Below are 14,311 nucleotides of genomic sequence, written 5' to 3' on the forward strand. Positions count from 1 at the left end.
ACCATTTAGATCCCCTCTTCAGAACTGAGGATTTGTTCAAAGCAACCTCTGCTGAAGAGAGACACATAGTTCAAGGCCACACTCCTTTCCACAGTCTGCACCCAGTGCCTAGTTGATATGGGCATATGAATGCCAGACCCTTCCCTCGAACTCGGGGCAACTCAGCAGGGCTATCACAGATTCAGAGTTCCCTGAGGAGTCAGCTGAGGGTTTGTAGGGACTGGTTCGCAGCTCAGTTTCTTTCTTAGTCTTTTTTCCTTTCACTCTCCCATGAGACCTCCCTTAGAAATTTTCTGCATGCTAATTTTCATCTCAGAGTTTGCTCCATGGAGACTCCAACTTGCAACAGTTGGTGCCAAGACGGTAGAAAGTAGATGCTAAAATGGGATTTGGAGCTGGATCCCCTGCTGCCTTGCCGTAGACGCAGAACAGGCACAAGAGAGCATCAGTTGTTCAAACTTTCACTGATGATGAACTGGGAATGGTATACCAGTGGAAAGAAATGCACTAAGGGGTGGTGTATGAAGCAGCTGAGAAATACAGGGAAGTAGTCAATATAAAGACAATGGTATTAGATGGCTCTTGCTGGGGATGATTAATGAAAGACCAGGGATGATTAATTAAAGACTAAATGTGAAAAATAATGGGCCTCCTCAGCAGCATATTAAGAAACTCTCTTCTGCAGTGGAAAGGCAGGAAAAGCCAAGGCCCAGGCCCAGAATGTAACCATAAAAGTAGCAGAGTTCAGGAATCTTGTCAACCTAGCCAAGACTGTTATGCAACATCAGGACCCAGATTGGGAAAATACTGGACCTTAGAAATGAGGACATCTGGGTAGAAATGTCTCTGGGTTGACTCAGAATTTGAATCCTCAGACTTCCTCAAACCCTCCGAATCTATAGAAGAGTCCCACTCCTTACGAACTAATGCTTTCCTCTGCCCTTTAAGACCACATGTACACTCCCTTAAGTCCTGTCCCACCTCCCTGCATAGCCACCAGATCAGTAACCAAAGTTACAATATAAGCCAACAGAAACTATTGGGCCTGCTAAGGAGGAAAGGTGGAGGTTCTGCAGAACTTAGCTATCATGCCCCTCAGAAACCAAGAGAGTGTCTACGTGGCTTAACTCTAAGAGTGCTAGATCAAGGGATGGAGGCAAAACATCAAGTTGGATAAGGGAGTGTTCACCAGTATGGAAGTACCCTTCTGGGGTGGAAGTTTTAACACCATGACAAGAACCCCAGGAGAAGATGTTGACATGCTGCTAGAATGGCTCTTAGAAGCTTGGAGAAAGTGACAGCTCCTCTTAAGTAGAACTGCTAGACCTGCCACGGCAGGCAGTGGAAGAAAGGGTTGAAAGGTGTATGGAAGTGAGCATGCTAGAATGGACACACTATATAACCTTGAAAAATCCACCAAATGACTTTGTTCTGGAGTTTTCATCCTGGTGCAGCGGAAACGAATCCAACTAGGAACCACGAGGTTGTGGGTTCAATCCCTGGCCTCGCTCAGTCGGTTAACAATCTGGCGTTGCTGTGAGCTGTGGTGTAGGTTGGCAGCTGCAGCTCTGATTCAACCCCTAGCCTGGGAACTTCCACGTGCTGAGGGTGCGGACCTAAAAAGACCAAAAAAAAAAAAAAAAAAAAAAAAAAGAGAGAGAGAGAATCAGAAACAGATTATGTTCTCTTGGGACAGATGACAGTATACATTTAGTCTATTCCCAGGGCTATGTTAAATCTTCTACCCTCTGCCGTAATCCAATCTCAAGAGACCTGGACTGGTAGGACTTCTCACAGAATATCATGGTGATCCACTGTATGGATGTATCATAAGCCTGTGTCCATACTGCCATGTCATGTGCCAATGATGCCCTGACATCTCTCCATCAGCTCATATCTATGGCCATGTGGTGGAAGAAGGGTTTTTTTATGACTGACAAAGTAGGAATAAGATCAAGTTTAGTTCACAGATGGATTGGCCTGTTGTATAGGTTCAAGCCAAAAATGGATGGGAGCTGCACAGCAGTGCCAATCAGGAACAACCTTAAAAACAGCTGTGAGAGGAAGTCCTTCCAGAGAGCAGAGCTTTAGGTGGTTTACCTGGTCATTTACTCTGTGTGGAAAGAGAAGCAGGTCAAGGTTAAGATATATATAGTTTCATGTTAGCGGTAAATGTTTTGGTCAGTTGATAAGGGGCCTAAGATAGAAGAGATGAGAAGATTGGGAACTAAGAAGTCCAGGGTAAAGGCCCATGAGTGGACCAGTGAGAGAAGATGCTGTGTGAAAACCTTTGTGTCAAATGCCAATGCCAATGAGAAAGCATCTAGTACAGTAGAGGCACAACCAGGTAGACTAAATGATGTGGGCAGGTATCAACCTCTATCATGGGCTACCCTAATGATAGCACATTATAACTAATGGAGGGGTAGCCATAGTGGCAGAGAGGGAGGCTCTGCCTGGGTTTCCACTGACCAAGGTTAATTTAGCTATATGTTGCCCAATGTCCATATACTAGTGACAGAGCTGACTGCTGACATGGTACCATTCTCCAAGGAGACTTTGATGGCAGGTTGACTATATTAGGCTCCTTCCATCCTAGAGGGGCCAGAGATTTGTTCTAACAGGAATAGACATGTATTCTAACAGGAAAATACATGTATGTATTTTCTTTCCTACCCTTGGGGCCTCCAAGGGCTTACAGAATGTTTGATCTACCATCATGATTTTGTATATGACACTGGATGAGGCCAAAGGGCCCACTTTATAGCAAGGAGATTCAGCAGTGGCACATGATGATGAGATCCACTGTTTCCAACATGATAGAATGATGGAAGGGCCTATTGAAGGCACAACTGAGATACCAGCTTGGTAATGACATACTGAGGTTGGGACACCAACTTTCAGGATGCAGTATACATGCTAAATCAACAAATGTTATATTGTGCTGTGTCCTTAATTCTAAAGCTGAGCTTTAAAATTGCAAAGTCCTGCTTAAATACCAATTTAACTTTTTATTAGCTTTGTAACTTAACGCAAGTTACTTAATTTTGTCAATATTGTCTTGGAAGGGCAACGTTGCGAAGGTGGGAATTGTGTAGGGCTTCTGGGGCCAAATGACTGGGTTCAATTCTGTCACTTACTAACTAGGTAACATCAGATGAGTTAACTCATTTAACCTCTCTGTACCTTGGTTTCCTCCTCTTTAAAGTGAAGATGATGATAGTGACTGCCTTACAAATTTGTTGAGAAGATTAATGTACGTCAAGTGCTAAGAACAATGTCACTGAGTGAATGATCAATAAATGCAAGCTATTATCATTATCTGCACTACAGGTTAACAATATTTGCCCATAGGGTCGTGGTGAAGATTAATTGAAGCAATATATGATATGATTAACTCAAAGCCCCTAAAAATGAGCCTTACAATTCACAAGGTTATTTTAAAGATTCCTGGCATAACCAGGTACTGTGCTAGGTACTAAAAATACAAAGGGAAGCAAAGACACACCAGACACCCTTTGTCCTTGAGCTCAGAGTCTAACACGGATCAAATGAGAGTGAATATAATATGTTAGTCTTTCCTGGCACAAAGGAAGATAGATAGATACATATAAATATTCTCATGTACGTAGGATAAATAGTACATAACCCATGTTCTTTCTCATTCTCACTCTTTTACCTTTGAGTTGTATTTATCAATCAATCATTGCCATAATTACAGAGTATGAGGGAAAGGAAGGGGTTGGACTTCTTCCAATTTGTACTTTGGAGTACCTCTCTAATTTACAGTCACTCTTCCTCAGATTATACAACCAACAAAAACTTACTAAGAACCAAGACACCAGGAATAAACAGTTAAGACTACTCACAAAGTAGTGGGGGAAACAAATAACTGTAACACATTTTACAGTATAGATTTTTTTCAAATCTATTATAAACAAAATGCTAAGGTAGCAAAGAGAAGGGAATGATTGATTTTGCAGAATCTTTTTGTCAACTCTCAGCAGGTAGTCTGTTTTATCACTCAAATTACTGCTTAAAATATTAATACAATTGATCTTTGAGAAGTCTATTTGTCTTCTTAAGTTTATAATAAACTAAGGTTTCTCAGCCTTGGCATTGCTGACATTTGGGCAGGATATTTCTTTGTTGTAGGGGGCTGTAGTGTGGATTGTAGGATGCTTACCAGCACTTCTGATCTTAGCAGCATTCCCCCAGACTTGACAATCAAAAATGTTTCCAGGAGTTCCCGTCGTGGCGCAGTGGTTAATGAATCCAACTAGGAACCATGAGGTTGCGGGTTCGGTCCCTGCCCTTGCTCAGTGGGTTAACGATCCGGCGTTGCCGTGAGCTGTGGTGTAGGTTGCAGACACGGCTCAGATCCTGCGTTGCTGTGGCTCTGGCGTAGGCCGGAGGCTACAGCTCCGATTCGACCCCTAGCCTGGGAACCTCCATATGCCATGGGAGCGGCCCAAGAAATAGCAAAAAGGCAAACAAACAAACAAACAAACAAAAAAAACATTTCCAGACATTGCCAAATGCCCACTGCACTAAGCCAATAATTACTTTTGGACTGAAGTCTTTACCTGTTATGTTCACACCTTGTAACAGAACAGTATGATTTGGATTTCCTCTCATGCTCAGTGGTAATAAACCAGACTAGTATCCACAAAGATTCGTGTTTGATCCCTGACCTCACTCAGGGGCTAAGGATCTGGTATCATCGTTAGCTGTGGTATAGGCTGCAGATGCAGCTTGGATCCTGAGTTGCTGTGGATGTGGCAGAGGCCAGCAGCTGCAGCTCTGATTTGACCCCTAACCTGAGAACTTCCACATGCTGCAGGTACAGCCCTAAAAAGAAAAAAAAAAGTATGATTTATCATTGATCATTTCTCCATAGGAGCTAGAAACTTTGATATCACAATCATTCAGCGACTTGATAGGTGATTTGTTACAAAGGTAATTGCATCCATGATTTATGCACAAAGCTACATTTTTAGATGTCTGTATGTTGATTATTGGATGTTTTGTTTCTTTTTCTTCACAAGGACAAACTGCTATTAAAATGGGACTTTCAGAGAATAAGAAAGAACTCTTCGAAGTTAAAAATATAATAGTATCTATTAGTTATCTATTGCTGTGTGATAAATTACCTCAAAACAGTGGCTTAAAACAATAATAAACATGTATTGTTTCATAATTTTTGTGGATCTGAAATTTGGGAGAGGATTACCTAAGTCACTGTGGTTAAGGGAGGTCTCTCATAAGAGTGCAGTTAGGATGTCAGCTGGGCTGCAGTCATCTGAAGACTTGACTAGGGTGGGAGGATCAGCTTTTCAAATGGCTCATTCACACGCCTGGCAAGTCAGTCTAGCTGTTTCACAGGAGGCCTCAGTTCCTTACTATGTGGGCTTCTCCACTGGGCTACATCACGTGGCTGCTGACTTCTCTCAGAGTGACTGATCCAAAAAAAGAGCAAGTTGGAAGCAGATGTGGAAGTCATACACCATCACTTCCACCTTACTCTGCTGGTCCCACAGACCAACCTTAATAGAATCTGAGAAGGCGCAACACAAAGATATGGATCACTGGGGGCCCTAGACGTTGGTTACCATAACACAGTAATGAAAAAAAGTTGTAGGGGTTGGACCATAACATTTCCAGATTTTCCCTAGATAATCACCTAGGAAGGAGAACCACAAGAGAGACAGATGGAAAATAGGAAAGAAAAAGTAAGAGAATGACAGAGTCAATCAGGAAGCCCAATATAAGACTAATAGAAGATCCAGGAAGAAAGAGGAGAGAAAAGAGAAGGGAAGAAATCACCAAAGAAATTACCAAAGATTGCAAGATATCATCATAAGAGGAGTTCCAGCTGTGGTGCAGCAAGTGTAAGGATCCAGTGTTGTCTCTGTGGTGGCATGGGTTCAATCCTTTGCCCGAAGCAGTAGGTTAAGGATCTGGCATTGCTACAGCTGAAGCTTGGATTCGCTCCCTGGCCCAGGGAACTTTCATATGCCATGAGTGTGGCAACAAAACAAAACAAAACACAGAAAATTCTCCCCCTCCCCCCACAAGTGGATACCCAGTTTTCCCAGGCATTGAACAACTGGAAAATGAAATTATGCTTAGGAATTAACAAAAGATGTATAATATCTCTACAACGAAAATTACAAAACATTGCTAGGAGAAATTAAAGACCTTAATAGAGAAATATACCATTTTTATGGGTTGGAAGCTGCAAATTGTTAATATTTCAATATTCCTCAAATAGAGATATAGGTCCAACGCAATCCCAATAAAAATCACAGTAGCTTTTTTTTTAATAAGGTGGATTAACTATTCAAAAACTGTATGTAAATACAAAGAACTTAGGACCACCAAAACATTCTTGAAAAAGAACTGAGTTGAATAATTACAATTCCTTACTTCAAGGTTTACTATAAAGCTATAGTAATCATGACAATGTGGTATTGCATAAAGAGACCAAGAGATCAATGAAACAATGAAAAGTCCAGATATAGATCCATAACTATAGAGTTAACAGATTTTTGACAAAGGCACCAAAGCAATTTAATGGGGAAAGGAAATTATTTTAAACAAATAGTGCTGGACACAAATAAGCCCTCAAATAGTGCTGGACACAAATAAGCCCTCAAATAATTTTGTACATTATTTGCAAAACTTATTTCGAGAAGGATCTCATACCTAAATGTAAAAGCCAAAATTCTCAGGTCATCCAAAAACATTATTAAGAAAATAAACAGTGAAGCTAAAGACTGGGAGAAAATATTTACAATTAATATATCTGACATAGTACTTGTACCCAAAGTATTTGATAAACTGTAACTCAATAATAAAGACAAATACCCCAATGAAAAATTGGCAAGTCTTTTCATTTTTCCTTTTTATTGATGTATAAGTGACTTACAATATTATATTAATTTCAGGTAACGAACAGAGTGATTTGATACTTTATACACTTTATCTATACACCATAATGCTAACCGGAGCATTAAAATGATAATAGAGATGAACTTTAAAACATGTATAAAGGAGTTCCGTTGTGGCTCAGTGGCTAGCGAACCTATCATCCATGAGATGCAGGTTCGATCCCTGGCCTCGCTCAGTGGGTTAAGGATTCAGTGTTGCCATGAGCTATGGCGTAGGCTGGTGGATTCCGATTGGACCCCTAGCCTGGGAACCTCCATATGCCGCGAGTGCAACCCCAAAAGACAAAAGATCAAATATATATATTATATTGATATCCCACTCTAGTGAATAAGAATTTTACAGGTACACCAAAAAGCACATTTAACCATAGTGTAGGGCTTATCCACAGATCAGTTTTCACAGAAATTTCTGCTTTATAAACTTGGTTTAGGATTTTTTGTTTTCCTTCCTTTTCCTAAGAGTTTAATTTGCTTCTTTTGTGTGTGGTAAAAAACACATAACATCCAATATACCATCTGAACCATTTTTAGGCATAAAGTACAGTAGTGTTAACTAACTATATTCACAGTATTGTGAAATCCATTCACAATGGATTTCCAGAACTTTTTCATCTTGCAAATTTGAAACTCTATACTATTAAATTCTCCTTTACCCTTCTCCCCAATCTATCGTAACCATTCTACTGTTTCTATGACTATGGCTACTTTAATATCTCCTGTAATTGGAATCACACTGTATTTGTCTTTTTGTGACTGGCCTATTTCCCTTAGCATAATGTCTTCAAGTTTCATCTATGTTGTAGCATGTGACTTGATTTTCTTCCTTTCTAAGACCGATTAATATTCCACTCACCTGCCCATGAACATGGTCATGCAAATAAATCATTAATCCCTATCCTCAGTTCTTTGGGAAGGATACCCAGAACCAGGACTGTGAAGTCATACGGTAGTTCCATTCTCACTTTTTTGAAGAACCTCCATATTGTTTTCCATAGGGATTGTACCATCTTGCAATCTCACCAACAACGCCGCACAGGGTTTTGATTTCGCGACATTCGCACCTACAGTTGTTATTTTCTGGGTTTCAAAAAAAAAGGTGGAGTTCCCGTCGTGGCGCAGTGGTTAACGAATCCGACTAGGAACCATGAGGTTGCGGGTTCGGTCTCTGCCCTTGCTCAGTGGGTTAACGATCCGGCGTTGCCGTGAGCTGTGGAGTAGGTTGCAGACGCGGCTCGGATCCCGCGTTGCTGTGGCTCTGGCGTAGGCCGGTGGCTACAGCTCCGATTCGACCCCTAGCCTGGGAACCTCCATATGCCGCGGGAGCGGCCCAAGAAATAGCAACAACAACAACAACAACAACAACAAAAAGACAAAAGACAAAAAAAAAGGAAAAAAGAAAAAAAAAGGTAACCATCCTGATGAGTGTAAGGTAGTATCTTGTGGTTTTGATTTGCATTTCTCTGATGATTAGTGATGTTGAGCACTCTTCATATGCTTGTTGGACATTTGTATGTCATCTTTGGGGAAATCTCTATTCAAGTTTTCGCCCATTGCTTAATCAGTTCACTTGATTTTTGGTTACTGAGTTGTAGGAGTTCTTTTGTGTTCTGGATATTAAGAATATATATATATATATATTTTTTTGTCTTTTTAGGGCTGCACCCATGGCATATGGAGGTTCCCAGGCTAGGGGTCCAATGGGAGCTGTAGCTGCTGGCCTACAACACAGCCACACCAACGCAGGATCTGAGTGGTGTCTGCAACCTACGCCACTGCTCACGGCAACACCAGATCCTTAACCCACTGAGCAAGGCCAGGGGTCAAACCTGCAACCTCATGGTTCCTAGTCAGATTTGTTAACCATTGAGCCATGATGGGAACAAGAATATATGTTATTGAGCTATAGGAATTCTTTAGATATTCTGGATATCTTATCACATATATGATTTGCAAATATTTTCTCCTTTCCATAGGGTGTCTTTTCATTCTGTTGTGTCCTTTGATGCATAAAAGTTTTTAAGTTTGATGCAGTCTCATTTGTCTATCTTTGCTTTTGTTGCCTGTGCTTTTGGTGTAACAGCCAAGAAATCATTGTCAAGTCCAATGCCATGAAGTTTTTCTTCTGTGTTTTCTTCTAGGAGTTTTACAGTCTTAGGTCATACATTTAGGTCTTTAATCTGTTTTGAATTAGTTTTTGTATATAAGATACAACTTCATTCTTCTGCATGTGGATACCCAGTTTTCCCCAGACCATTTCTTGAAGATACTGTCCTTTCCCCACTGAGTCATCATTGCACCTTTGTCAAAGATCATTTTACCATATATGAGAGGACTTTTAAATTTTTTTAATAGATTTTATTTTTAGAGCAGTTTTATCCCAGCAAAACTGAGCAGCAAGTACAAAGTTCCCATGTATCCTCTGTTTCCCTCCACATGCTAAATACCCTTTTACTTTCCTGAAGTGAACAAAGATTACACATATTAAAGCTTTCCTCTTGGAGTAGCCGTCATGGCTCAGTGTTTAAAGAATCCATCTAGGAACCATGAGGTTGTGAGTTTGATCCCTGGCCTCGCTCAGTGGGTTAAGGATCTGGCATTGCCATGAGCTATGGTGTAGGTCGCAGGTGTGACTCGGATTCTGTTTTGCTGTGGCTCTGGCGTAGGCCGGTGGCTACAGCTCCGATGCGACCCCTAGCCTGGGAATCTCCATATGCCTCGGGAGCAGCCTTAGAAAAGGCAAAAAGACAAAATAAATAAATAAATAAAACTTTCCTCTTTTCAAATGCATGCATTTAGAGCTACAGATTGCCCTCTAAACAATATTTCAATGTATCCCATAAATTCTGTTGTCTTTTCAATATCTTTTAAACTATTTTAAAATTCCTATTGAGATGTCTTCTTTGACATAGAACTACAGAACTCTGTAGCTTAGCTTCCAAGTATTTGTGGATTTTCTGGCTATCTTTTTGTCACTTCTAGTTTAATTCTGTTGTGGTTACCGATATACACCAAGACATATTCCAAACCTCTTAAATTTGAGACTTACTTTATGGCCCTGCCTCATAAACTTGACAGTGTTTTGTTATGATGAGATAATCTGCCTTCGGACTGTCATTTTTTTTTTTTTTCCTGCTTTGGTTCTGTATAGAGTGCACTATGGTACTTCAACACTAAATCTGAAATGCTACAGAATTCCACTCAGGGGCAGGTCTAGGCTTACACAACAGTGATCTAGATGCGGTTAAAGCCTGAGTATTTCTGAGCAGTAACATCCGACTTTTTTTTTTTTTTTTTTTGATAGCGAGTGATGCAAAAATTCCCGGGCCAGGGATCGAACCCGTGCCATAGCAGCGACCACGCCTGTTGCTTAACCCACTGAGCCATCAGGTAACTCCACACTGGACTTTTTAGAACAGCTTTCCTCACGGAAAGGCAGGGCGGTACAAATGATCTGTGAGCCCTCCACACCTCGGCGTGGATAGTTCATGAGTTATCCGTGAAACAATGGATGTAGTAACTTCTATTTTTTTTGTCTCTTCAGAGGTGATAAAGCCTAGTTCTCAAAACCCAGAAGCTCTTTGAGGGAAAGGAAGGAAGCTAGGTAGAGTTCGAGAAAGTGGAAGAATGCCTCATCCCCGGATTGAAAGAGCACATCTCTTTTCGAAGCCTAACCTAGCAGAACCTCGGGGAAACAACTCCCATTCAACTCCGCGGCCCAGTAACCCACCCGCAGAGAGTGTCTCCCGCACCAACCTTTTCTTGATCCTTCCTTTTTTCCCAGCTGCTCAAACTTCCTCAGAGAAGACGGTAGTATGGGAAGCAAACCCTGGAGGAACAACAAAGCGCTGAGCCCCAGGGAAGCCGATGCCCGCTCTGGACCCTCCCACTTGACGCTGTCTCAATGACTCCGCCCCTCCGCCGTGGGGTGGAGCACGAGGCCGCGCCTCCAAACCGCCCCGCCTCGGAGGGCCAGGCTGGCCAGTAGGGCGGGGCGAGAGGCGGGAGGCGGCCTGTGCTGGGGGAGGGGAGGCAGAGAGGGGGGGTCACGTGCAGCCGCGGCCCGAGATCACGTGACGGGGCGCCGGGGCGGAGGGAACCCGGGCTGGGAGTTCTCCTGAGGAAAGAAGAGTGAAGTGGGGGGGACGCGGCGGCAGCGGCGCTGACAATGGTGAGTGCGCGGCGTATAGCGCGCTCGCCTCCAGCCCTCGCCCCAGAGCGCGCGGCGGGCCGGCCAACGGCTGGCCCAGTATCGCGGGAGGGCTGCGGGGAGCAGGAAGGGGCAGGCGGGCAGGGCGGGGAACCGGGTTAGGCCTGTCTGGCCGCCGCAGGTCGGGGAAGAGCGGGCTGCGCCGCTTCTTCCCGGTCTCGGCGAGGCCCGAGCACCTGCGGGTGGCGCCGCGTTCTCTTGGCCATGTCGGAGCCTGTGCCCGCGTTCCTTGACCGGCTGTGGGGGCCTTGGCTGGGTACTCGCACCCCGCCTCTGCGGGGGCCCTCTGCCGCCTCCCCTTCCAAGGTAGCCAGTCCCTCTGCTTCTCCTGGGCAGCCCCGCTTCCTTTCAGATGGAGTGATCCAAGAGCCCCTCGGTTCCACAGTCGGGGGGGACTTGGTCGCTCTGGTCCAATGTGTCATGAGCTTGATAAACTCCGTGATTTTTTTTTTTTTTTAACTTGCGTATGGTGATATGAGGCGATTTCCTGACCCCACTTCAGCCTCGATGTTGACACTTGTAGAACGGGAGAGAAAAAGAAAAGGATATTGAAGGGAAGGACGCTTTTAATCCCAAAGACTCTAGTTTCGTGCTCGCTGCTTTGAGCTTTGGCTCTCCTTTCCTTCAAGCCATTTCTGGAAACTTACCGCTTTGGGATGTTGAAATGGCCTGGGGAGCAAAGGAGGGAGGGAAATCAGAGTACTCTCACTGCAGTTAGTGGGAAGCGCAAGCATGGGCACGATGGCGTTTAATTGTGTGTGTTGGCGATCGCCTCCAGATTGGATCTCATTTGGCTCGTTTTACGGTAGTGTTCGTTAAATCGTTTCACTTGGCGAGTATATGTTGCGCGCCTACTGTGTGCTCTCCCTAATAGTACCTGCTTTCCCAAAGCTCATCCGGTTCAGTAAACTGCTTGAGACTTTTGACTTAAAGACCAAGCTAGATTTATTATTTTTTTTTGTCTTTTGTTGTTGTTGTTGTTGCTATTGATTTATTAATTTTTTAAGTTACTTTGAATAAATAACTTTGAGTCAGAAATCGAGTTGTTTTAATTAAAAAAAGAAAGTGAGGACAGGCATGTTCTTTCTTAAACTTGCAGCCGTTTTTTCTTTCATTGAACAAATAATTACTGAGGTTCTCCCGGGGCCGCTGAGCAAGATTGAAACAGCCCTTGCTCTCTTGTAGCTTGCAGTCCAGAGGGAGATAAACATTTATTTGTGTAATCATTTGTTTAACATGTGTTAAAAAGGAGTACGGTAGGGCTGTGCCTAGTCAGGGAGTTAGAGAAGGCTTCTTTAATTGAATATAATTTGCAAAGAAAACTTAAAAGGCTATTTTTTGTTTACATTTAAAATTATTACTTTTAATAAACTTTTAAATTATGTTCAAGAGCAATTTTTATTGTCAAGTTACTCGTCAAATGATCAAATTTGTAAAGCTTTATAACACTGAAATTGGCACAGCTGTAATATATGTATGAAAATTTGCTGTTTCATTGCTTGTGTATGGGCTAAATGAATAAATTTTGAGAGCCTCTCTTGCGTCTCACCTTCAGTTACATTTCTTTATGTCTACTGGATGTAGTGAAATTTCTTCAGTGAGGGCTAAAAACTTTGTGCTTTAACATTCCCACATGTAGTTTTGCTGGATGGTAATGCTCAATATTGGGCTTAGGAATTACATGAAAAATCTTAAATTAACCCAACAGCAGTAATAGGACGTTTAGAACACAATTAGAAAACTGTTAAAAATTGCTCTAATATTTTAATAGTCATATATATTGCCCTCTAGTTAAAGGCCACCTAAGAGTTTTAACGTGTATATTGCATAGTATTGTGTAGTATTGCTCCTGAAAAATCCTATATTCTGAATACTCGCTTGAAGATACCTTTTCCAGAAGAACTTGGTAGTTTTTCTCCTAAAAGATCTCAAAACTGCCTTTTATAGTTTCAGCAAAAGTCTATGTTAATGCTTCCTAACCTTCTTTGCCACTTTTATTCTATTTCCTTCCAGTCTGACAGTTTCGTAGTTTTTTTCTCTCTTTATATCAGGAGAAGTATTACAGTTTGATTGTGAATAAATTAAGAACAATTTTAATTTGTGACTTTCTGTTTGAAATGACAGAAGATGCACATCTTGAAATAAAAACTTTAGAAACAGGACTTTGGGTAGAGGATCTTTCAATTCCTTTTAGAAAGAAAACAAAGTTTTTTCTCTTGGTAATTGTAAGACATCCACAAGTTTCTGGAGGCTTTTAGTAGGGCTGATTCATTTTTGATGTGTCCTAATGATAAAAACTGGATGTTAACCCAGTACTAAACTCTCATGGTGTCATTAACGTAACCTTGTTAAAGTGCTGCAGTTTACATTCAACCTTTTGTTCTGCATGTGCTATACTAGGCTTTTTTTTTTTTTTTAATACCTTCTGATCTCTGCCTAATGTTTAGATTGTGTTGAAAAATAAGTCAACTTTTAATTTTTAGTTAGGAGATACTTCATGCATACAAAAAAATAATAGAGGATAACCACATAGTTTTTACATATTTTTAATGTCTAGGAATTTTTAATTTTTACATATGGTGTCAAAATAAGACTTATTGTTTAATTATAGTTGTGTTAATCGTGAAGTCTTAGCGACTCAAGTCTGTTTTAAACCATTTTAATTGGTGGCAATTTTGATTATTTTTGATTACTTGATCTTTTAACATAGGCTTTCAAATCCCAAGTTCAACTCTACGTGTTAAATATATGTATATGGAGAAAAATTACCATAGTATTTCCTTTTATCTGTAAAACAATTTTTATAGTTTTTAAATCTCATTTTTCCTAGAACCAGCTCTGGGAGTTATTAAGGGGGAATGAGAAAAGTAAATATTATTTTCCTGCTTCTGTTTTATAATTCAAATTTTGAGACTGTCCTCTTCTACCCTTTCGGAGTTGTTCCTCACTGCAGCAGCCCTCCCCCACTCCTCCACTGCTTTGCTGGCTCAGTGCTTTTGCACATGGTGATTAGTAAATATCAGGGAACTGATTTTGAGCTGCTATACAATCTGGTATACATAGCCCTTAGGCTATGTATACCATTTTGAGCAAGTTGTGAGTGCCAGGTTTGGGGTATGAAAGCTAACTAGGAAGGGACAGTGCGTGTGTG

The 14,311-nt window shown here is 41.6% G+C and overlaps 1 protein-coding gene across 6 annotated transcripts in view; it reads left to right on the forward strand.

The window, feature by feature from the left end:
- The first annotated feature begins 11,017 nt into the window (after nt 1-11,017).
- VPS26A (VPS26, retromer complex component A) overlaps nt 11,018-14,311 on the forward strand; it is a 31,042-nt gene continuing 27,748 nt past the window's right edge. For 5 of the 6 annotated variants that reach the window (XR_014828046.1, XR_014828045.1, XR_014828047.1 and 2 more), the window contains exon 1: nt 11,018-11,121. Coding sequence is in view for 1 of the 6 variants with exons in the window: in XM_001925999.8 (XP_001926034.2) it covers nt 11,119-11,121 (3 nt within the window). In the remaining 5 variants the exon portion in view is untranslated. Of the gene's footprint in view, nt 11,122-11,198; nt 11,467-14,311 lie in introns of those variants that run through there. The other variant, XM_084997143.1, reaches the window with a different exon arrangement.

Source organism: Sus scrofa, chromosome 14, assembly GCF_054392235.1.
Source record: "Sus scrofa isolate SSC_HxYL_T2T_F1_AM1 chromosome 14, Sscrofa_HxYL_maternal_Yorkshire_Landrace_v2.0, whole genome shotgun sequence".
In the NCBI taxonomy this organism is placed as follows: domain Eukaryota; kingdom Metazoa; phylum Chordata; class Mammalia; order Artiodactyla; family Suidae; genus Sus; species Sus scrofa.